The sequence below is a fragment of the Lucilia sericata genome, unplaced genomic scaffold (genome assembly GCF_015586225.1).
Source record: "Lucilia sericata isolate MDLA Ls3-8-SP2 unplaced genomic scaffold, ASM1558622v1 Contig000306F_arrow, whole genome shotgun sequence".
Lineage (NCBI taxonomy): Eukaryota > Metazoa > Arthropoda > Insecta > Diptera > Calliphoridae > Lucilia > Lucilia sericata.
Window position 1 is genome coordinate 14,086 of NW_023994330.1, and position 26,199 is coordinate 40,284.

At 31.0% G+C, this 26,199-nt stretch overlaps 1 protein-coding gene across 1 annotated transcript; it reads left to right on the plus strand.

Annotated features, from left to right (window-relative positions):
* The first annotated feature begins 9,678 nt into the window (after nt 1–9,678).
* LOC119603421 lies at nt 9,679–26,110 on the plus strand. The gene is made up of 14 exons (XM_037955448.1): nt 9,679–10,277; nt 10,333–11,439; nt 11,510–12,113; nt 12,638–12,736; nt 12,797–12,877; nt 12,947–13,114; nt 13,181–13,303; nt 13,363–15,733; nt 20,203–20,272; nt 20,920–21,336; nt 22,799–23,612; nt 23,815–23,856; nt 24,063–24,185; nt 24,250–26,110. The coding sequence occupies exons 1-14, from the start codon at nt 10,018–10,020 to the stop codon at nt 25,807–25,809; spliced, it is 7,839 nt and encodes a 2,612-aa protein (XP_037811376.1). The 5' UTR covers nt 9,679–10,017; the 3' UTR covers nt 25,810–26,110.
* Nucleotides 26,111–26,199: the final 89 nt, after the last annotated feature.

Here is a 26,199-nt window from a genome sequence, read left to right on the forward strand (position 1 = left end):
TAGACTAGACTATAGACTAGGCTATAGACTAGACTATAGGCTAGACTATAGACTAGACTATAGACTAGACTATAGACTAGACTATAGACTAGACTATAGACTAGACTATAGACTAGACTATAGACTAGACTATAGACTAGACTATAGACTAGACTATAGACTAGACTATAGACTAGACTATAGACTAGACTATAGACTAGACTATAGACTAGACTATAGACTAGACTATAGACTAGACTATAGGCTAGACTATAGACTAGACTATAGACTAGACTATAGACTAGACTATAGACTAGACTATAGACTAGACTATAGACTAGACTATAGACCAGACTATAGACTAGACTATAGACTAGACTATAGACTAGACTATAGACCAGACTATGGACTAGACTATAGACTAGACTATAGACCAGACTATAGACTAGACTATAGACTAGACTATAGACTAGACTATAGACTAGACTATAGACTAGACTATAGACTAGACTATAGACTAGACTATAGACTAGACTATAGACTAGACTATAGACTAGACTATAGACTAGACTATAGACTAGACTATAGACTAGACTATAGACTAGACTATAGACTAGACTATAGACTAGACTATAGACTAGACTATAGACTAGACTATAGACTAGACTATAGACTAGACTATAGACTAGACTATAGACTAGACTATAGACTAGACTATAGACTAGACTATAGACTAGACTATAGACTAGACTATAGACTAGACTATAGACTAGACTATAGACTAGACTATAGACTAGACTATAGACTAGACTATAGACTAGACTATAGACTAGACTATAGACTAGACTATAGACTAGACTATAGACTAGACTATAGACTAGACTATAGACTAGACTATAGACTAGACTATAGACTAGACTATAGACTAGACTATAGACTAGACTATAGACTAGACTATAGACTAGACTATAGACTAGACTATAGACTAGACTATAGACTAGACTATAGACTAGACTATAGACTAGACTATAGACTAGACTATAGACTAGACTATAGACTAGACTATAGACTAGACTATAGACTAGACTATAGACTAGACTATAGACTAGACTATAGACTAGACTATAGACTAGACTATAGACTAGACTATAGACTAGACTATAGACTAGACTAAAGACTAGACTATCTACTAACTTTAATGAATTTTTTCTTTAAGAATTTCCTCCTTATTAGTGGGCTCCAAAAACTTTTCTTTACCTTTAAATTTTCATTTCATGTTGAAAACTGTTTTTCCACTTAAATACCTTCATTAGTAATCATGTTCATATTGTTTCTATTGCAAGGGTTAGGGCTCTGAATGTTAAATATACTTTTGATTATGTTTAGAAACCTACATTTCGTATGCAAGCAAGTGTTCATAAAGTATCTGTGAAATTTCGTGACATTTTCGTGACAATACCCATACAACCGCATAACATTTTCGAAATTTCACACAAACATTGGTCAGTTAGTTGTTGGTTGATTGGTCATACATCTGCTGCCGTCGCTGGTACTAGAAATGAAATCTTTTGGTAAACCTTATAGATTTGAAATTTAGTAGAATGTTGAATGACATACGCAAATATTCAGTAATACTTTAGATTATGTGTATGTATACGAGCTTCTACTTCTGTCTGGATAAATAAGGGAAGATATTTTAACAGAATTTTGATTTCAGTTACTATAGTTTGATTGCTATAGTAGCGGTAGAGCTAGGAATTTGCAAAAGCTAACTGCAAATTAATATTGTATTGTTGTTGAAACTTCTCTCAGTTCTTCTCCCTTCCTAAATAAATACATATTTGATATTGTTGGTAATATTGTTAAGACATGTTTTTCTAACAAATATGTGACTTGTTCACTTTTTAGCTGCGGAATTTTTGAGGGTGTCTTTTTTGATAGGGACCATCAGACACAGAGGTTTGTATGCTTGCCATGATAATATTTGTGAAATATTTACATCCTTTTTAAAATTTTACATATTATTAGTTACACTAAACTAGACTATAGACTAGACTATAGACTAGACTATAGACTAGACTATAGACTAGACTATAGACTAGACTATAGACTAGACTATAGACTAGACTATAGACTAGACTAGACTATAGACTAGACTAGACTATAGACTAGACTAGACTATAGACTAGACTAGACTATAGACTAGACTAGACTATAGACTAGACTATAGACTAGACTATAGACTAGACTATAGACTAGACTATAGACTAGACTATAGACTAGACTATAGACTAGACTAGACTATAGACTAGACTAGACTATAGACTAGACTAGACTATAGACTAGGACTAGACTAGACTAGACTAGACTATAGACTAGACTATAGACTACTATAGACTAGACTAGACTATAGACTAGACTAGACCTAGACTAACTAGACTAGACTATAGACTAGACTATAGACTAGACTATAGACTAGACTATAGACTAGACTATAGACTAGACTATAGACTAGACTATAGACTAGACTATAGACTAGACTATAGACTAGACTATAGACTAGACTATAGACTAGACTATAGAGCTAGACTAGACTAAGACTAGACTATAGACTAGACTATAGACTAGGGACTATAGACTAGACTATAGACTAGACTATAGACTAGACTATAGACTAGACTATAGACTAGACTATAGACTAGACTATAGACTAGACTATAGACTAGACTATAGACTAGACTATAGACTAGACTATAGACTAGACTATAGACTAGACTATAGGACTAGACTATAGACTGCACTATAGACTAGACTATAGACTAGGACTATAGACTAGACTATAGACTAGACTATAAGACTAGACTATAGACTAGACTATAGACTAGACTATAGACTAGACTATAGACTAGACTATAGACTAGACTATAGACTAGACTATAGACTAGACTATAGACTAGACTATAGACTAGACTATAGACTAGACTATAGACTAGACTATAGACTAGACTATAGACTAGGACTATAGACCTAGACTATAGACTAGACTATAGACTAGACTATAGACTAGACTATAGACTAGACTATAGACTAGGACTATAGACTTAGACTATAGACTAGACTAGACTATAGACTAGACTATAGACTAGACTATAGACTAGACTATAGACTAGACTATAGACTAGACTATAGACTAGACTATAGACTAGACTATAGACTAGACTATAGACTAGACTATAGACTAGACTATAGACTAGACTATAGACTAGACTATAGACTAGACTATAGACTAGACTATAGACTAGACTATAGACTAGACTATAGACTAGACTATAGACTAGACTATAGACTAGACTATAGACTAGACTATAGACTAGACTATAGACTAGACTATAGACTAGACTATAGACTAGACTATAGACTAGACTATAGACTAGACTATAGACTAGACTATAGACTAGACTATAGACTAGACTATAGACTAGACTATAGACTAGACTATAGACTAGACTATAGACTAGACTATAGACTAGACTATAGACTAGACTATAGACTAGACTATAGACTAGACTATAGACTAGACTATAGACTAGACTATAGACTAGACTATAGACTAGACTATAGACTAGACTATAGACTATAGACTAGACTATAGACTAGACTATAGACTAGACTATAGACTAGACTATAGACTAGACTATAGACTAGACTATAGACTAGACTATAGACTAGACTATAGACTAGACTATAGACTAGACTATAGACTAGACTATAGACTAGACTATAGACTAGACTATAGACTAGACTATAGACTAGACTATAGACTAGACTATAGACTAGACTATAGACTAGACTATAGACTAGACTATAGACTAGACTATAGACTAGACTATAGACTAGACTATAGACTAGACTATAGACTAGACTATAGACTAGACTATAGACTAGACTATAGACTAGACTATAGACTAGACTATAGACTAGACTATAGACTAGACTATAGACTAGACTATAGACTAGACTATAGACTAGACTATAGACTAGACTATAGACTAGACTATAGACTAGACTATAGACTAGACTATAGACTAGACTATAGACTAGACTATAGACTAGACTATAGACTAGACTATAGACTAGACTATAGACTAGACTATAGACTAGACTATAGACTAGACTATAGACTAGACTATAGACTAGACTATAGACTAGACTATAGACTAGACTATAGACTAGACTATAGACTAGACTATAGACTAGACTATAGACTAGACTATAGACTAGACTAGACACTAGCCTATAGACTAGACTATAATATAGTCTATAGACTAGACTATACCCCACATTTTATATAAAACATTTTCCTTTATTTTATGTAAATTATGTTAAATGATTTTAATATTTATTAAAAACATAAAACAAAAAATTATTCAGATTACACAAACTAAAACGAATACAAAGATTAAAAGCAAAAAAATGGAAATTTTAGAAAATGTCTAAACATGTAAACGCTAGTAGTAACTATGAGTGGGTGAATACGAGTAAATTTTGTACAACAATTGTATTTAGAAAACTATACAAAGTGAAACACATTCAAACTGTAATATACATATGTATGTAAATGATTTAAATGAATGAATAGTAGTGGTTTAAGTACAACGAGGCGTATGATTGTTGTGTAGATTTTGCATAAACACAAAACACTCATACGTTTACATACTCACACACTCAAAATTTTGATATTTCCTGTTTCCCTTTTGTTTTTACACAGTTACTAATGTAAACATTGCTTTGCATTTACATTGCTGTTTAGATTGCATATTTAATTTACTCAAAATTCTATAAAACTGTATATTTTATAATAAATGATTGATTTTTTTGAGTTTTATTGTTGTTGTTTTACTGTTATTGTTCTTTTGCAACTAAAATTATTATTTTAGTTGCTATTTTAAAATGGCTTTTCAATGAGGCTTATTTTAAAATCAACTAATTAATGGTACAGATTAATTAACTTTACTATAAATATACATACCATATAGGCAACATTTACAATGAGTTTTTGTGGTTAAAAGCAATTTTCAAAAAACAAATAGCAATGAATATAATATTTTGATTGTTTTAGGAAGGTATTATATTTAGGAAAGACTTAAAATAAAAATTTTTAAGAAATATAGCTGAAGTATTTAATTCAAGGAATTTTTAGAATTTTATTGTCCAAGAAAACCATTTTTGAATTTGTCATACGGTGCGTATGAGTTACATATATCAATTATATTGAAATTTATCTCGACATCATTCCTAAACTTATTTTACCCCTAAAGGATAAAAAATCCATTAAATTTAATTTATTCCTTACATTACCCTTAGATCCATTTCAAATCATTATAAATTCTTACTGATATTGGCATTTATTATTTATGAAATAGGATTTTTTCTCATTTTATTAGTTGCCATTTATTATTTATTAAATGCAAAATATTTTTTTCCATTGAGTAGGAGTTAATTCTATAATAGTTGCAATTAATCTTTTATAATTGTACGAAAAAAACTGTGTACATATTTTTTTAATTGCTCATTACAAATACATACATTTCCTTTCAATTAATGCAATAAATTATCACGTTTTTTTTTTTTTTTTCAACAGGCCACTTATAAAGGAAATGTTTAAGAAAAGGTAAAATGAAAAATTTATTGATAAAAATTAACTTTAAACATGACTGATTACGCTCAAATTCTATTAGTAATAAACTCTCGTTTTTTTTATTTTTATAATGATCTTCTTATTATACTAATGGCCTTTTAATTTGATATATAAAACTAGATAAACAAATAAATTTTTCGCTTTTAAATAGACGACCATGATGATGACGATAATAGATTTATGTAGTTTTGGAAATTGGTATTAGAGAAATTTATGCAAATGCATTGTTATTTTTAATTGTACATAAAGGGAGAGTCACTTTAAGAGAGTTTCATGTTGATAATTAATACAAAAATTATATCAAAATGTATATATTAAAATAAAACATAAATCTAACAAGCTGAGTCAAACATAAAGAAAATCTAATATGTACTTTAAATATATCGAATATCCCATATAACTGCATTAGCCATAGCATAGAATATGTGTAACATTATTGCTGTTGTTAGTCCTCAACCAGACAAAGCTAAATTTAGTTTGTTCATATATTATAGAATGTTAAGTCAATATGTCGCGACGGTCAATTAATTATTAAATTATGAGCTGAGAAACACTAACTGGCTGCAAGCAATAATACCAAATAAATTTTTGTTGGGCAAAACACACACTTTGTAATATTAAATCAATGAGTTAATTGATAGTGATATCAACATAGGTACTTATACAACGGAAATCTTTATTATTGTGCAAATCTAAAGGAACAATCACATGCGTAAAATTTGAAAAATATGAGAAATAAACTCAGTCTAGTCTATAGTCTAGTCTATAGTCTAGTCTATAGTCCTAGTCTATAGTCTAGTCTATAGTCTATATCTAGTCTATAGTCTAGTCTATAGTCATAGTCTATAGTCTAGTCTATAGTCTAGTCCTATAGTCTAGTCTATAGTCTAGTCTATAGTCTAGTCTATAGTCTAGTCTAGTCTAGTCTAGTCTAGTCTATAGTCTAGTCTATAGTCTAGTCTATAGTCTAGTCTATAGTCTAGTCTATAGACTATAGTCTAGTCTATAGACTATAGTCTAGTCTATAGACTATAGTCTAGTCTATAGACTATAGTCTAGTCTACAGTCTAGTCTATAGTCTAGTCTATAGTCTAGTCTATAGTCTAGTCTATAGTCTAGTCTATAGTCTAGTCTATAGTCTAGTCTATAGTCTAGTCTATAGTCTAGTCTATAGTCTAGTCTATAGTCTAGTCTATAGTCTAGTCTATAGTCTAGTCTATAGTCTAGTCTATAGTCTAGTCTATAGTCTAGTCTATAGTCTAGTCTATAGTCTAGTCTATAGTCTAGTCTATAGTCTAGTCTATAGTCTAGTAGTCTATAGTCTAGTCTATAGTCTAGTCTATAGTCTAGTCTATAGTCTAGTCTATAGTCTAGTCTATAGTCTAGTCTATAGTCTAGTCTATAGTCTAGTCTATAGTCTAGTCTATAGTCTAGTCTATAGTCTAGTCTATAGTCTAGTCTATAGTCTAGTCTATAGTCTAGTCTATAGTCTAGTCTATAGTCTAGTCTATAGTCTAGTCTATAGTCTAGTCTATAGTCTAGTCTATAGTCTAGTCTATAGTCTAGTCTAGTCTAGTCTATAGTCTAGTCTATAGTCTAGTCTATAGTCTAGTCTATAGTCTAGTCTATAGTCTAGTCTATAGTCTAGTCTATAGTCTAGTCTATAGTCTAGTCTATAGTCTAGTCTATAGTCTAGTCTATAGTCTAGTCTATAGTCTAGTCTATAGTCTAGTCTATAGTCTAGTCTATAGTCTAGTCTATAGTCTAGTCTATAGTCTAGTCTATAGTCTAGTCTATAGTCTAGTCTATAGTCTAGTCTATAGTCTAGTCTATAGTCTAGTCTATAGTCTAGTCTATAGTCTAGTCTATAGTCTAGTCTATAGTCTAGTCTATAGTCTAGTCTATAGTCTAGTCTATAGTCTAGTCTATAGTCTAGTCTATAGTCTAGTCTATAGTCTAGTCTATAGTCTAGTCTATAGTCTAGTCTATAGTCTAGTCTATAGTCTAGTCTATAATCTAGTCTATAGTCTAGTCTATAGTCTAGTCTATAGTCTAGTCTATAGTCTAGTCTATAGTCTAGTCTATAGTCTAGTCTATAGTCTAGTCTATAGTCTAGTCTATAGTCTAGTCTATAGTCTAGTCTATAGTCTATTGTATAGTTTTCAAAGGGTTTCAACAGCGAAATGTGTTAAAAAAATTCCTTAAACAATTTAATTGTTTATAAATTTTAAAAAATAGTTCATCTTCCAGTCTTCTTTATCACACACTTGACCTTTACACTTACTGCCAATTAAAGTAAGAGTAGTTTTCCAAACTATATTCTTACTCTCACTACCTCAATTTTAATTAATAATAAAAATACTATAAACCTCCAGTTATTATTGGCCTCTAAAGGAAACTTTTACTTCCTATTACACATAAACTAAGAAAAAATAGAGAAATAGAAATCAAAAACAGCACATAAGTGGCAAGAGTTTTATTAAAATACTTAAGGAGTAAGAAAAACAATTCTATTAGTGGTAACAAATAACAACGAACAAAAAAAAACACATGCAAATTTTACCCCTGGCAGTGATTTGTTTCCGTTTCCGCTAAAATAATCTAGTAGCATTTTCTACAACTATGTTTTTCTTCTTGTTAAGTGAAGTAAAATTCTTAGAAATAGCAGAGGAACACATTATGTTTATTATTTCCCAGAACTTGGAAAAAAAATAAAATTTTAAAAACTTGAATGAAATTTTTATTTGCAGATCAAAAAGGAATTAAATTTATGTAAGAAAAACAGCACCTTTATTATGCAAATTTATGCTGGAAACTAAAAAAATATTTATACATGCATATATTTTATTGTTGACAGCTTACATACATACATATATTCATATCTGAATCTAAATTAACATTCATAATAATTTTAAACTTTAATAAACAATTTACAAAAAAAAAACAACACTTTTTTATTTGATTTTTACAGGAAGTTGTAAATTTTTTAAAAAATATTTTATTTAAAAATCAATTTTTGTTGAGACTTGTATGATTTATTGAAAAATTTCCATTTCAAATAATTAATAAACATTTTGTTCGAATTTACAAAGTACTTAACAAAGGGAATAGCATAAACCAACAGTATGGTATTTAAAAACAATAATTTTGTCAAAATAATACTGTTTTAATTCAAAAGAGATAAATTTAAAGAACATAAAAAATCTATGTTTTCTGAGTCCGTTTCTGGTCAATGTAGAAACACTAGCGCCAAAAAAAATTAAATTACGTGGGCACTTTTATTTTTCGCAAAAAAACAAATTTTTTCATTAAAAATCGCAAAATCTTTTTTCTTCGAAAACTAGAAGCGCTTCTACTTTTTATTTTCTACTTTTGCAATTCCTTTCTTTTACTACACTAAAGGAAGATATACAACATTGAAATATTTTACTCACTTTTTAATGTTGTACTTTATTGTAATTAGAATTGTTTAAAAAAATAATTTGTACGTTAAACTGTTAAATGCTTGCTGTTTACTTCCTTTTTGAAGAAATGTTAAACTAACAGCTGTCTAAGCAACAAGCACTACTTTAACAAACATAAATAAATAAATCATATGGCAACACTGAGCTAACAAACACAGTAGTATAATTTTTATTTTATTGTGATTATAGAAAATTTTTATTAAAAATTGTATTTTAAAAAATTTGCAGACTACATTTAGGAATTAGAAAGGTTTTTTATTTAAATATAATTTTAATTATTATCTATATATGTATTTCTTTTATATTTTTTGTGTTTTACTTTAAGCTACAAATACAATCTTTTCCGAATAACAAGCAAAAAGAAATTAACAGAATTTTCATATGAAATTCCCATGGAAGTTAAAGTGATATTATTTGTTGCAGGTTGTCGTTTCTTATTTTCATTTGTTCCCTACTTTCAATTCCATAACCAAAAAAACAACAAATATTAATTATTGAACACCCTGTTATGTTTTGACATTTTAGTTGTGTCACATTTTTTCTTATAGAGCGTCGTGAGTTTTACGTAGCAGTGTGTTTAAATATATTATTAAATATATTATTAGTGCATAGTAAAATAAACAATTTAATGATTAAAATGTTTAATGGCATAATAATTTGCTAAAAAACATAAATAGTGTTTGTGTTTTTATTAAAAGCTGAACATTTTCGCCACAGCTCTGTCAATTTTTTGTTTAGCTGCTTCTATTTACATTCTAACATTCACTTTAAAGTAATAACATGTATTATTTATATATGTATAAAATTGTCTATTTTTGTTTACAAATTTAAATTGTTAATTTTGTTAATAAAGAATTAAATATTTTAGCATTTGAAATGCTAAGCCCGGAGGAATATATTCTCGATTTTAAGGCAGAGGAGAGAAAAACCCAAGCGACAGTTTTCGATATAGAAGATATTGAAAGTGATGGCACTTTATCAGCCAGTGAGGTCGATAGCAATGGCGGCGGTACTCCCACACCACCATTGCTTTGCAAACTTAAGAAAGTTCGTGTTATGATTAAAAAATTACCCTCCCATGTTTTAGAAACTTATAAACTAAATAAAAATAATAGCAGTAAAGCAAAAACCAACAGGTTTGTTCAACTTTTGTGTATCATTAAAAATATTATATTTTTGTTTACATTTTAGTTCCTCTGCCAAAAAGGCTGCAAGAATATCCAAACGAAAGGGAGCCAAAACTGTGCCAGGTTTATATTTGTCTTTACATGTTAATAAACCTTTAAATGAAGTTCTTAATGTACGAAAAAGACGCAAGAGTACTTTTTTAAATACTTCGCGAAGACATTTCAATATAAATAAGCAAAAGGTGGTAACTAACGATAAAAAATCTGTAGAACTTTCGCAAAAATCAAAAACAACCACAAGAAGATCTGTTAGAAGTATTGCTCTAAAAAATGAAAGAAGCAATACTGTTGCAAAGTCATCAACACAAAAAAACTGTTCCACTATCAGCAGCTCTTCAGCAAGAACCTCTGGTCTAAGAAAAACAAGAAAAGAGTGTCAATTCATTAAACCCCAGGCACCTTTAATAACAAATATTTCATCCAATAGACCTAATACTAGTTTACATGCAAAGATAGCAGCCACTAGACCAATAAACAAAGAGGAAAAAATAAAAAGATTTGTGGCCACATTACCTAATTGTCCAGATGTTGTCATAACGAAATATGATTTACCAACAAACTCGCAAACTAGATCGTCACAGTTTACACATCCTGCAAATTCTTTAATATATAATCCAGCAGTCGTGCCATCATTACAAACTTTATATCAAGCTTATCCAGATTCCAGATTGCTAACTACACCACAACATAATATTACTATCCAAGTTCCTGATACTTCAACATTAACAAACTTATCACAAATACAAAATACACAGACAAATAACGCTTTTCCCACACTCATTATGTCTGCTCCCCGTCGTCTACCAATGTCAGTACCAAACCAACCACCAATAATACCCACTTCCACTTTAACACAAACTTCCTTTATAACGCCAAAAGCAAATGATTCCATTACAAAGCCAGCATTAAAAAATGATCCTGAGCAAAATAAAACCAAAAATTTACGAAAAAGGCAACGAAAAGATACGGGAAATTATTATGAAAGTGATATGGAAACCTGTCTGCAATCCGAATCTGAAGATCTGGAAATGTCGGACACTGAACAGCGTAGCAGCAATGTGCCAGAAGTTATAAAGCGTATAATATATCACACTAAATCGGTACAAACAAAGTAAGTAATGAAAACATACACACAGTTAAAACACTCGTTTAGATATTCCTTATTTTATTTAATATTTAAGGTTCACTTGCAATGGCACCATTTGCGGCTTAGTAGACTCGGATGAATTTAATTTAAATTGTTTTTACTGTTATGAGATCTTTCCTTTGCACAAATGGATGGAGTTTAAGGAACATATTAAAGTTGTACACCATGTAGAGGAGCAGGCAAATGAAAATGAAACCGAAGAAGAAGAAGAAACGGAAAATGCAAATCTTACCACAAATTCCGATACTCAAACTATAAATCTAAAGGCAAAAACTTTAAGCAACAAGGACAGGTTAATAGCAAAACCAGTAGAATCACCTCCTAAAGAATGTGTTTATAAAAAATTGCCACTCGAACCTAGACTTGTGGCTCAACGTGAGCGAGAACTTAATAGAATAACCTCGGGCCCAGCTAAAAATTCAATAACTCATGTAAATAAGAGTCCAGCTAAGAAATCCTCACAACAACTAAACCAATCACAACAATCAAATTGTTCATCTAGAGGAAATACTTCAGTGGATCTTAGCGATGATATTATTAGTTTAAATAGCGATGATAGCGACGATGATGTTCTACAATTGGTTGATGAAGATATTAGAGAGCATGTGGTGAAAAATAAACAGAAAGTTAAAAAATCTGTAAGTAATAATTTAAATTTGGTGAGTTTGAAAGAAGTAGTAGATATTAAGATAGATTAGATAGATAATGATAGATAGATAGATAGATAGATAGATAGATAGATAGTAAGATATATAGATAGATAGATAGATATATCGATAGATAGATATAATAGATAGATAGATATATAGATAGATAATAGAATAGATAGATAATCGATAGAATTAGATAACTAGATAGATAGATATAGATAGATATATGATAGGATAGTAGATAGATAGATCATAGATAGATATAATAGATAGATAGATAGCTAAGAAGATAACTTATAGATAGATAGATAGATAGGTAATAATCGATATAGATAGATAGATAGAATCGATAGATAGATAGATAGATAGATAGATAGATAGATAGATAGATAGATAGATAGAATAGATAGATTAGACAGATACATTATATCATAAGTTATATAAACAAAAGTCTAATATTCAAAACATAAATTCCGCCACAATTTACTTTCAATGTATCTTTTTTCTTTTAGAATAATGATATGTCCCTAATCGATAAAGTAGCTAAACTGATACCGCCACATATAACTATTAAAAAGGTCCAAAAACCTTGCTCAACTGAAACGGCAAATGTAAATAAATTGGAATTATATTTCTACTTAAAACTAAATTAATAAAATCTAAAATTTCAGACCAGCAAACCAAACGTCCCGGAAAAAACAATTTCTTTAGTAAAGCCCTTTATTAACAAAGCAACTACTGTAACCCCTAAGGTAAATTTATTATAAATTATTTCCGAAATTACAAGAATTGTGAATTACTATTGTTATCTTTAATTTAAGACCACTGATACTTCCTTAGATGAGCCCTTTATAAAAGTGCCTTCTAATTTCAATATACAAAGAGTTATTAAATATATACCTAAACCCACTATTGAAAAATCAACCGGTGTAGAGAGTACTAAACCTAGATACTTTGTGGTGAAGAAAATTGTAAAACCAGCCAACAAGGTGAGATAAAAATTGAAAAATAATTGATTTTCTTTAACTTTTACATATGTCAACTATTTTTTCAAGATACCCAATCTAAATGTGTCGAAAGGCATGATTGTAAACAAAAGGTTGATGGCAAATGATAATGACATGCCTTCGAATGATGAAAATGAAGATGCGATGCCCAAACCCACCAATGGTGGTGGTGTAAGTTTAGATTTTCAACACAAATCAGCAAAAATTCACATAATTTTTCTTTATTTTAGATTTTATTTGGTTTAACTAATCCCATGGTGGTTATAGAATTTCTTTTGAAACTAAAATCTTTCCCAGAATTATGGCGTCCGCAAGTGAAAACTAATTCAGCAAATTACGATGAAAGTATTAAAAAATTATGTTTTCATCTTAACAGTCGTTTCGAGTTAAATATAAAAGATATTGAAATGCGTCTTAGTATACAGCGCGTTAAGGATTGGTATTGTCGCATGCTGAAAAAGATTCACGAGCACAATAAAAATTGCAATAATACGGAACCATTTAAACACAAATTTCCATTGTATTTTAAAATTCTAAATCAATTCCTAACCTCTGATGTTCATTATACTAATAACCTTTTGCTAAGTTCACACAAGTCCGATACAAATATTAATAAATGTATGGTAAATAAGACGGCAGAGGAGGCTCCCAAAACAAATGCATTTCATTTGGATAAAGAGAAAGAAGATCTGAATAGTTCTAGATCACTTTTAACACCAACAAACAACACAACAGCAGTTAACAAGGAACCAGCTGCAGCAACAACAACTGCAGTCAAATCTACTACCCTACCTATTAATGATCCACCACCCGACACAGAAACTGCAACAAATTTAGAAAATAATACCGACAGTCTTATAGAATTTGATGCCGATATTTTATACGAGGACGAAAGTAGCGATGAAGAGGTGCTGGAGCCATTCGATGAAACAAAACCGTCAAAGAAAAAAACCAATAAACTCAAAGACCCTACCACAAGACGTACCAAGACTTATTTGGGCAGGTATGAATGTGATGTATGCAAAAAAGTTTACAAACGTAAATGTGACTTAAGACGTCATAGAATTCATCACTTCCCTCCACAATTTGAATGTTCTGTTTGCTCACAAAAATTCTTCTTCAAGCATTGGGCCGAAAAATGTAATCATCTTAGAAAGCGTAAATATACTATAATGAACAAATCCGATAAAACTGAAGCTGAAGGCGAGGGGCGTGTGGAAACCGTGATACCCAAAAAATGGCCCAAAAAAATATTTAGATTTAAATTGATTTGTGAGATATGTGGTGCTTCCTATAGACAGATTGGTTCTTTGAATTGCCACAAAAGAGACAAGCATTTAAATCAAAGACTCAAATGTGTGGTATGTAGTTTTACCGCCCTCACCAATTATCGCATAGTGCAGCATCAGAAAAAGCGGCATATTGTCGAACCGGGTACAGTAGAAGAAGTAGCTAAGAAAAGCCGAGCACGTACGGATACTAAAACACCCTTTTCGGTGGAGGCTAGACAAGAATTTGACTGGCGTCGCGAAATGCGCAAGAAACTGCAGCCGGGTGAGAAATTTTTCGCCTGCTGCAAATGTCGCATCATCTTTAATTCACGCAAAGAAAAGGTTTTACACAACAAACTTGAGCACCCCATTAAAGAAACTTCTGTGGTTTGTCTTTTATGTTTGCCCAATAAATTTCTCTTATCCAACTCCAACTCAGCTCGACGTCATTACACCGACATACATAAAGTACCCTGGGATGAAATCGATGCTTTGGTCAAGCGCACTAAACCGGTTTTCAATATTTTAAGCAAAGATGAAATTGAGCTTTTAAATGCCAGTCAAAATTGGAAGGAACTTTTGGAAGAGTTAATAAAGGATAGAGAACTGGAGCCGGTGGAAAAGATAAAGACTCAAGTAGATGAAGAAGCCATACAGGCGATACAAAATTTACCAATTATTAACACAGAACCCGAAATAGAAGTGAATAAAATCGATGTGGAATGTGGAACAAAGGAAGAAGAAAATGTATATGTTGATGGCATGGAGGAGAGTAAGAAGGATGAAAATATTTACGTAGATAACATGGAGGCAGCAAAAGAAGAAAATGTTTATGTGGATAACATAGAGGCAGAGAAGGAAGATAATGTTTATGTAGATGACAGAGAAGAAGCGAAGGAGGAGAATGTTTATGTAGATGGCATCATAGATCATGACTACAATAACGAGGAAATGGTGTATACTGAGCAAGAACAATACACCACCCACAATAACAATGAACATGATTACAGCGAGGAACAAGGCGATGCCATTGAAAGTTATAATAACTACGAAGAAGAATTAAATGAACACAATAATGATCAGTTATATGAACATTCGCCCAACGTAGCAGTTGAGGGTATAAATGCACCCATTGCTTATAACATAGAATGCACTGAAGATGTAATAGACGATCATCAAAATACTGAACATAATGACCAAGAATATCTTCAAACTATTGTCGATGATTTGGTCGAAGGAGAATTGGTCGATGGGCAGTTGGTAGAAGAATGTATTGTGGTAGAAGAGTGTATTGATGATGTTATCGATGAAGAACTGGAATATTTTGAATAAACTCTAACAAATACATACCTAGTTTAGGTTTAAAATCTCTTAAAAACATACATATAAAATGAAATGTATTTTTTTAAATTCTAAATGTAAGGATGTGAATTTATAAAATAAATATTCATAAATTGTTGATTTTTAAAATTAATTATTTAAAAAATTTATTATTTTTTTCTAATATTAAAAAAAAATTTTAATTTTTTATACGTTTAAAAAATTATTTAATTTTTCCAAAAAAATACGAATTTTATTCATAGTTTCCATACCTGATTTTAGACCAGTCAATGTTATCTTGCAGTTCTATGAAATGGCTGTAAATTATTTTTATTCTTTTTATTTATCTTTGGTCAAACAGTTTGGTGAAAACAATTTATAAAAAATAAAGTAATTTAGCGCCATATGCAACGTCAAAGTATATTAATAAAGTAGCGTTACTACAGCTGACTACTCAAAGTGTATTTTGACAACTTTCAACATTGCTAATGTCAGGGATGGAAAATCGAAATTTTAAAATAGTACTAATAACAAAATGAGCAGTTTTTTTTGTTTTAAAGTACTAAACTAATATTCCCCTAGCCTATATATTGACTATAAACTAGTGGTACATTGATTACTATGTGGACTATTTTTCAAAAGTTTATAAGCAGGATGCACTAAATAAGGTGAAATCGTTAAGGCAGCTGATTTTTATTTGTTTATTTAAAAAGTGCTTGGGTTGTGTCAAAATGAATTCATTTATTTTTATTCTAAAAAAAAAATATATTTGTGTTTTCAAAGCAAAAAAAAAATTAAAATTATGAATTAAAATGTTCATGCAAAGTTTTCAAATAAGAAAACTCAGATGAAGAAGCATTAAAACATTGTCCTGCTGCAGATACAAGCTAAATATAACGACGGTTTTATAGGTAATATTGAGAAATACACAAAAACTATTTCTTTCCAATGTTTATTATTTTTCAATTTTAGAAATTTCATTTTGACAAAACCCAACTCTAGACAACAAAAAAATATTGTGTTTGTTGCCGAAACGCTCTCACCTTACTTATTACATCATGGTTTATAAGTTAGAAAAAGTACCGAAAATGTCATGGAAATATTACTGAATTGTCCATGCCTGGTTTATGTTGTTATTTTTAATTTGTTTTTTTTTTTTATTTTTCTAAAAGTTAAAAACAGTAATGGAAAGCTGAAAAGAAACTTTTAAGTGTTTATAGTGCTAAAAAATAATTAAAGATTATCTTTAACATTTTAAAAATAAAAAAAACTCGTTATAAACAATGAGAAAGTGCTGCGTTTGTAAAAAAAAAGACAATTCATCAAATGGAAGTTTTTTCTCAATTCCAAAAGATGAACATAGAATGAAAAAGTGGAGCGATGCTTGCCAGAAAATTTTTGGAAAAAGTGCAAAAGTTTGCATGGACCATTTTCATCCATCGTCGTTCATTAAAGTAGGCGCGAAAGTCGAATTGGTGTATGATGCCGTTCCTTCGCTTCACCTTTTTAAAAAGGAGACACAAAGGTAAGTAAATAAATGTTCTTTTTCTAATTAAAAGTACTATTTTCTATGCAAATTGAATTTACATTTTTATTTCCAGATTTTCAAATGAAAACTCTAAATTTTAATATTTGTTTTATGAAAATCAACAAAAATATTTTTAACTTTTTTATGATCTCTTTAATGTGAACTTTTTGGATAAAGTTAACAGGTTGCATTAGTAACTCTATCGCGACTTCACTGTACCATCATTATTGTTTTGGTAATTGAAATCCCAGTTCATTTTCTTCTGTGTTGTTCTCAATATCCATTTTAGATTGTGTCAATTAAAAAATTATGAATGTGATTTTCTGCAAAAAAAAGTTAAATTAAACTTGCAATTTGTAGCATATGTATATGTACATACATATGTACAATGAAGTACGGATAGAGTGAACATTCAATAATATGAATTTATTGATAACTTAAAAAAATAATTTTTTTTTGTTAGTTACTCTACATAATCTCTATGTAGATGTAATTTTTATTAATTTATAACAATATCGGAGTAAATATACAATCAAAGTGTCTGTAGGAGACAGTTATTTGTAATTCCACCATTTTCGACAATGGCTCCTCAACTGATCTATTATTCCATGCAGATACGTTTGCAACAATACTTCAGATGGGACAACAATGCACAGCAATCCAGCAACAGTTTCCCAGCAATAAAGTCAAATCGTACAAGTTGTCAAACGTACGCAAACGGAGTAAATATAATTTTATAAATAAATTATTTTATTAATTCAATCTCTAGTCCGATAGTTCAGTGAAATAGGCAGAACTTCAAATCAAATGCTGCCATTGAGACCATGGGGTCAATATTTATGAAGGGTCAATTAAAAAATAAATTATGTCTCCAGGTTATGTTAAATGATATGTTGTTTATTATTTGCGGAATACAATTACAATTTTAGGTATTGACACAATTTAATTCGACATTTCCAAAGCTTGTTTTAAAAACAAATTTAAAACAAAGTGATTTCGGGTGTACTATAGGTACACAAAATTCAAAATATGTTAATCAATTAATCAACATGTAAAAAAAAAATGATTAATTTTAAATGAATTTTTGACAAAAAAAACTTCAAGTTCACTTTATAGAGACTTGCGTTATTCACTTTTTAGAATAACAAATGTAAAATTGTGTTTATCCCGAATAGTCATTATTGCATTATTATTCATTTAAGTTTTATTTTCTAGTGTTTCCATGGAGCCGGAAGAGGTTATGGCATGTGACAGCGATATTTTTATTGAAAGGTAAGTTTGTTGTAGCTAAATTCATAAGTATTAGATTTCCTACCTAAATTATGCCAAATTATTATAAATTATGAGATAAGAAGAATGAATCCCTAAAGTACTTTAGTTACATCCAACTGGATTGATGTCACATGAGATAAGAAGAATGAATCCCTACAGCGTGCTAGGGTACTTTGTAGTTTAGTTACACCCGAATAGATTGATTTCGATGTTGTAAATAAGTTTTAAATAGTTTTTACACAAAATTTTGGGGTGTAAATCGTAACGACGTAAAATGTGACGACGCACTGTACTTTGTTAATTTTTGTAAACAATAACCATATGGTTTTGATATTTGGCCTAGTAAGATTTCAAAAGCGTTCTACAAAAAAAAAGAAAATTACAGTCCATTGACAAGAGCCACCAAGACGATTATTTTCATTATTTCTTTACATTTTGTGATTAAACAAATATGTTAAAATGAAAAGTTGTTGTATTTGCAAGAAAAAAGTAACAAAAGGAAATGGAAGTTTTTTCTCCATTCCAAAAGATGATGAACGCCGGAAAAAGTGGAAGAAAATTTGTCATATAAATTTTAAAGCAAATGCAGTAATTTGTATGGACCACTTTCCTTCAACTTCTCTTATTAAAACAAAACGACAAATTATGTTAATGCCAAATGCTGTGCCTTCGTTGTCCACATTAGAAGTACAGCAAATTAAAAACAAATACAAGGAACAGTATTCAGACAGCGATCAAGAGGTAGAAATACTAAACAATGACTTGGATAAAATGTAAGTTTGTTTAATAATCCAAACCATAATGGAACAATTATTATTACAAAGTATGTACATATGTTCTCAGTTTTTCTTGCCAAATGATATCACAACGAATCACTTGTGTAGGTTATAAAAAGAATAGATAAAGACAATATCTGTCCTGATAGGCGCTCCTTACCCAAAAACGGGCTAACAGACTAGGAACACTACCAACTATCCTACCCGAAACACTCAAATACACAACATAAGATGGCTTTAACACGCCGTTGAGCCTTATTTCAATATTCGACTTTTAGCCGTCGCTATATGTTTCTGTATTTAGCCGTTCATAATTTATATCGACTTCGCTTTGTTACCCGTTGTTTGTTTATCGTAGAGTGAATCAATGTATTTTTAAGTCCCGGTGTTCCAAGAATCTCCAAAATCTCTGTGGCATGAAAAAAGAAATTTTGAAAATTGGCAAAAAATCACCGCTTGTACAATAGTATAATTGGTTAACCATAATTTAATAAATACATACGTTTTCAGTATGCCAAAAACTTCTTTGTAGTTACAAAATAATTTAAAATATAACAAACCCACCAAAGAGTAAATAAAATAAAATGAAAGTTTGCTGCCTTTGTGGGAAAAAATCTAAGAAAGGCAATGGAAGTTTTTTCTGTGTTCCAAAAAATGAAAGAAAGGCGATTTGGGACGAAGCTTGTCATATGATATTATCGCCAAATGCAAGGATTTGCGTGGACCACTTTGATTCAACTTCATTTATTAAATCGTCGCGATGTACTATGTTAACGTATTATGCAGTTCCTTCTGTTAAGTCATTTGATAGAAACGAAATAGTTCCTTCAGTTAAGCCATTTAATAAAAACGAAATAGCAAACGGTGAAATGTCTTCCCCAATGCTTTCGTTATGCCCAACAGACGAAAACAAGGAACAGTCCTCCGACGAAGAGCATGAAGTAGAAATATTGGACGATGAATTGCATGAAGTGTAAGTGATAAATTATTAATGTAAAAAATGTTGCTTTAATGATCACTTTAATGAAAACAAAAATTATGCAAAATGTGTTTAAAATAAACACATGTAAACATAAACAATTTTGACAGTTTAATTAGGCCGGGCGAATTTAGAAGAAAATATTGGCAGGAAAATTTAGAAAAACAAATCCTTTCATGAAATGTTGTGTTTTAGAAAGTCTTGAATATATGAAGATGATTTAAAAATTAGTAGGTTAGGTTGAGGAGGATGTATCAAATCCGAAGAAATAAACCTAGACCACAAAATAAAATATTTCGAGTGTTTTTTTTTACCAAAAATTGCCAAAATGACAATAAAACGTCAAATCTAGCAACAGTGCCTGTGAGGTAACCTTCTAGCAAGATATATTAATTATAAGATAGTGTCGTCGGCGAGTTCCGAAAAAAGCTAATTAATTTTATTTTTTATATATGGAGTTTGGCAGTATGCCTACACTTGAAAGTGCAGCACACTGTCAAAATAGATGTAAAAAAAAAAACAAAAGTGTATTAGCAAAAAACAATCAGTTTCTCTGTTAACACCACCTTATAATTAAGATACCATGCCTTATAGAAATTAACTTTTGATTACTATACATACATACAATTTGCATTATAAACAAACAAAAATTTAAACTGTGCGACCGACTTCTTCAATAAATTAAATAAGCAAATTAACAATAAAATGAGATCTTGTTGCATTTGCAAGAAAAAAGCTACAAATGGAAATCGAAATTTTTTTTCCGTTCCAAAAGATGAACGCCGAAAGATATGGATGAAAGTTTGCCGTATGAATTTCATGGCAAGTGCAGTGATTTGCATGGACCACTTTCCACCAAATTCTATTATTAAAAATGAAAGAAAAATGATATTAATGCCCAATGCATTGCCTACCTTATGCATCTCAGACGAAAAGCTAACGAGTATTAAATTGGAGAATTTATCAGACGAAGAGGAGCATGAAGTAAATATAGAAAACAATGTCATTGATGATAAAGAGCAAAATCCCAATATTGAAAACAATTACATGGATGAACTGTAAGTTAATTTAGTTCACAAAGTAAAAGGAATTCAGTTTTTATAAGTTTCATAGAATTAAGATTTTAGCAGTTTTGTGAATGTAAATGTGGTCTAAAACATAAAAATATGTTTTAACAAAAAACCTTTGACATCTGTATGTATATTGACAGTCAGCTGTGCTAACCTTGTATAGATTCGCTTTAAATGCCACCTCATTTTGAATTCGTCTAAAAATTACCAGTTGTTTTGTGGCATTGTATCGCCACCTTATATAAATTCGTTGATAACAATTTTATTATCATTCTTTTCTATTGTAAATTTAATAGAATTGAGTAACCAAAAATCCCACCAAACATGCACTGCTGTGTTATATGCCAAAAGAAGGTTAAATCCGAAAACGGAACTTTTTTAAAGTTCCCAATAATGAAGAAATGACTGGAGAGTGGAGTAGAATATGCCAAAAAACATTATGTAGAAATAATCGCATTTGTATAGATCATTTTCGGCCTGGGGACATTATAAATTCGGGTCGCCGGGTTATGCTATTGGCCTGTGCAAAGCCTACTATAATTAAGCCTGCAATTCCTGAGTAAGTAAAAGGCACTAACATTTTTTTGTCCATTATTGGGATACAATTCGGATTCGTTTTAGTATCCAAATTGGCGTTTATATTACTGAATAAATAAATTTTTATAAACCTGAGTCTATGTATAAAAAATTGTAAACAATGATCAGCTGGGCTAATGATGTCACCTTGTATTTAGTACACCCTGTCAAGCAAAACAGATTTCTTCAAATTAAAATGTCAAACTTAATGCAACAAATACAACAGGCTAATTTTGACAGCAAATTACTTGTAGTTTTTGTTGCAGTTCTGTCGTCAGCATTTATACATAAATTCGCCTTAAAATACTGTGTTTGTGGCGTGGTAACACCACCTTTCATAAATTCGCTTTGTAGCAGCATTTTCATTGAATATTTTCTTATTGTTTTGGAATCGACAAAAAAATTATAATCTCCACCAAAATAAAAATAAATTTTAAGGATCCAATAAATTTGGTAATAAAATGCGCTGTGTGCTTTGCAAAAAGAAAGTGGAGCGCGGAAAAGGCACATTTTTTTCGGTTCCTAAAGACGAACAGAGACGTAGAGATTGGAGTAAGCTATGCGGTAGAAATTTGACCAGCAGCAATCGCATTTGCATAGATCACTTTCGGAAACAGGACATTATAAATGCGGGTAGTAAACTTTTGTTATTGCCAAATGCAATGCCAATTGTTGAGTCTTTTGAAGAACCAGCAGCTAAGATTAAAGTCAAAAATCGAAAGTAAGTAATCATATTTGGAACTGAGGTTGGCCAACACATTTGGTTAAATATTAGGCGGTGCCCTTATCGTAAACTAAAATCTCTTATGAAACTAATTTTTTAACAAAACTTTTAAGAAATTTTAATAAAATATAATTAAAAATTTAATTTTAGGGAAATCAACACCGCAGTTACCCCAAACTACTACCCGCCAGATCCTCTTAGTAATGAAATTGTAGAAGATGTGTTGGGAGAAAACTTATTAAATATAAATAACAATGAGCTGCCTGATCTTTTCGAAGGAAATCCTCTTGTACAAATACCTATTGTTAAGCCAGAGAATAGATCAATATCCACACAAACTAATACGCGGCTCTGCGGCTCAGTAGAAGTATCCGAGTGCGCGGAAGAATATCGACTTAATTGTTTCTATTGTCCTGTAACATATCCATTGGCGTACTATAAAAAGTTCATAAGTCATATGAAAAAAAAACATTTTGACTTTGAATCAGCATTTGATATACCCAAATATGTTTCAGACGACCACGATTATACTCCAATCATTGAGCCGCCTTCCTCTCCACCAATTGATGCTGTTGTACAAACTCAACCACAAGAACCTCTGGTTATTGAGGCTAACGCTTTACTACCATGTCTAGTACGATTATTAAAATCAGCCTATAATCCCTTTGGAACCGTTTTAAGTCAAAATTCCAATTCTACTATAGCAGTACAGCAGAAGAACACGATGGTTAATTGCAACAACAATGAACAATTTGATAATTTTGTAAAACCTGCAATACCACCACAACCAGCACTTGGAAAGGAAAATAAACTAAAATATTCATATATGTCCAACCAGAATATACAAACTTTCACTTTGCCAGAGCACTCGAAAAATGAAAAAGACATGCCGCTTAAAAAAAGAACTATCAAAAAATCCAGGAGAAAAAGTATTTCGGGAAATTCAGGGAAAAGTAAGGAAAAGGTAATTTCATCTAAATATTTATTTAAATATAAGAAAAAAACAACCGTCGATACTATTGTCTAGGCTACACGGTCATGAACAAGACTATCACGGTCTTATACATGATGAAAACGAGCTGTTACTTGCAACTGGTTTTCATTATGAATAAAGCCCTTCACGTATAAATTTTGTACTCAATCTGCCGTATTTTTCCACTTTTTAGATTCTCTCTTCGGGAGTAATTTATTTACCAAATACAAAACGGGTAAGAATTAATATGACTGTTCCCATACTCGTCTGGATTGCAAGTTTTTGCAATAAATCGTTCCCGTAGAAAAATGTCAATGTACTTTGTTGTTGTTCTAACTATTTCTAACTAAAACCTGTCAAATCGACGAGTACGGAAACAGACATAAAATTTACATTTTGTAAAACGGAAGAATTTTAAAATGACCATAATTTTTCTTACAGCAAACTGCTTTAAGTCGTTGTCTTAAGCGGTCTAGTACAATTGATACATTAGAGCCGCCAGAGCCACTAGAAGATGACGCTTCTCCTATAGAAGATGCAAATGTTCAGCCATATACAACAGAGGTACAAAATAATGTTTGTTTGTTTATTAGAAAACGACAACTAATTGATTTCCCCTTTTTTACAGCTTTCTTTCGAATACACGCCACGTGACATAATCGATTCCATGTTAGACTGTATGAAAAATTATCCTGTCTTGTGGGAGTTTGATGCTGAACCATTTAATGATGATTACTACGAAGCTGTTGAAGAATTGTGCCGTGTAATCAACGAAAAATGGTCTATGAATATCGATAATTTGAAAATGCGTCGCAGTGTTAATCGTGTACTTAGATATTACTGGTCGGTTTATCCATTGGAAAATGTGGAAAATATAGATCAATTTACTTGTTATTATGATCAATTGGCGGCTTTTTTGCCAGCCTCTGTGCATGAAATAGCCTATTCCCGTTGTTCGCACTGTTACCGATGTTACAAAAATGATAGTGATCTAAGAGCTCATCTGTTGGAGGAATTTAGGCACCTTCAATGGCCCCACAAGTGTGTGCAATGCAAGGAATGTTTTAGGGATATTAATGAATTTGAGTTTCACAAAAGTCTGCCTCACTATTTGGAAGTATTCAGATGTGAACAATGCGGCAAGCCTTATACTCAACGCAATAAATTCAACAAACATGTATCTATCCACCAAATAAAACAAAGTTCCGAACCCGGTAAATACGTGTGCAATATCTGCGGCAAAGAATATAAACTTAGTAGTGAATTACGGAATCATTTGGTTTATCACGGAGAGAAAAAACACAAGTGCCATTTGTGTCCGAAAGCCTTTTTCACGAATGCCACTCTAAGACATCACTTAAGAAGTCATAATAAAGAATATCGCTTAATATGTGAGGTATGTGGCAAGGGTTTTATTCACCACACCAATCTCAGGGAGCATATGAAAAAACACACTGGAGCTAAGATCACTTGTAATATTTGCAATTTGAAATTAAGAAAATCAAGTCTAATGCGACATCTACGTACAGTGCATGTAGCCTGCGAGGGCACCATTGAAAGTACCTACAGAGCGAGAAACCATCATTATAGGAAATTACTACAATGGCCCAGTAAGCACTATACTCGCCGCACCAAATATAAAAAGGAGAAAGACTACTGTTGTAAAATCTGTGACATACATTTCGATGGCTACAAACAGATTGTGGAACACAATAAGGAATTTCATGCCAATGGCCAAAAGTGGCCGTGTAAATTATGTACTTCGGAATTTAATCGTAAATTAAATCTCAGTCGTCATTATCGCAGAAAACATCAGCTGCATGCTTATCAAGTTTTCAAATTAGTCGATAAGGGCGAAGATGTAGATACAGTGTTGGCGATAAAACCCGAAGAGTTGGATAGATTAACCGAAACTTTACAGTATTCACTGAATACTGGATTGACTGGAGCAAATAGTACATCTACAGCAGCAGCCGAAACACAAAAACAAAGCACAATAGAAACAACTACAATAATCAAAACAGATCCCTCACCAGAGGAGATTTATATTGAGGAAGAGAGACTCCACAGCGATACAATACAAGATCAAATAATGCAGGTTGTTGATGAGGATAACATCGCCTCACACGATATTAAAGTCGATGACGATCATTATATGCATGATTTTTTCACAAATCTCTTAAAATAAGTTTTCTAGTTTTAAAATAACACATTTATTTTTTGTTCTTTTAAGTTAAAAAATTGTTGTTTTGTAAGTTATAACTTTAAGCATTTTCTTTTTAAATGTATTGAATTAATTTAATATTTTCGTTAAATTTCTTATCGATGGGTTTCCACTGTACTCCTTTCAAAAATGAACATTCTTATTTGCATGTTGAAAACATTGTAATTTATTGGAAACCTTTTTAATTGAGGAATTGTGGCTTTCTTGTTAGCACTGTACATATTCTTGTTAAATCCAAATAAATTTAGTAAAAATAAAAAGTTTATCAAAATTGATTTTTTCTTGTTTGGAAAACGTATAGGGGAATTAATTCTATATCGTATGTGATTATTATACATTTATTTATATATTTAA

Bases quoted from the DNA above. Each gene is read 5' to 3' on its own strand.
- LOC119603421 (XM_037955448.1), top strand. From the start codon at position 10,018: ATGCTAAGCCCGGAGGAATATATTCTCGATTTTAAGGCAGAGGAGAGA. The intron at 12,737-12,796 runs GTAAATAAATTG...CTAAAATTTCAG, and splicing joins GCTCAACTGAAACGGCAAAT to ACCAGCAAACCAAACGTCCC. The intron at 20,273-20,919 runs GTAAGTGATAAA...TGCATTATAAAC, and splicing joins GACGATGAATTGCATGAAGT to AAACAAAAATTTAAACTGTG.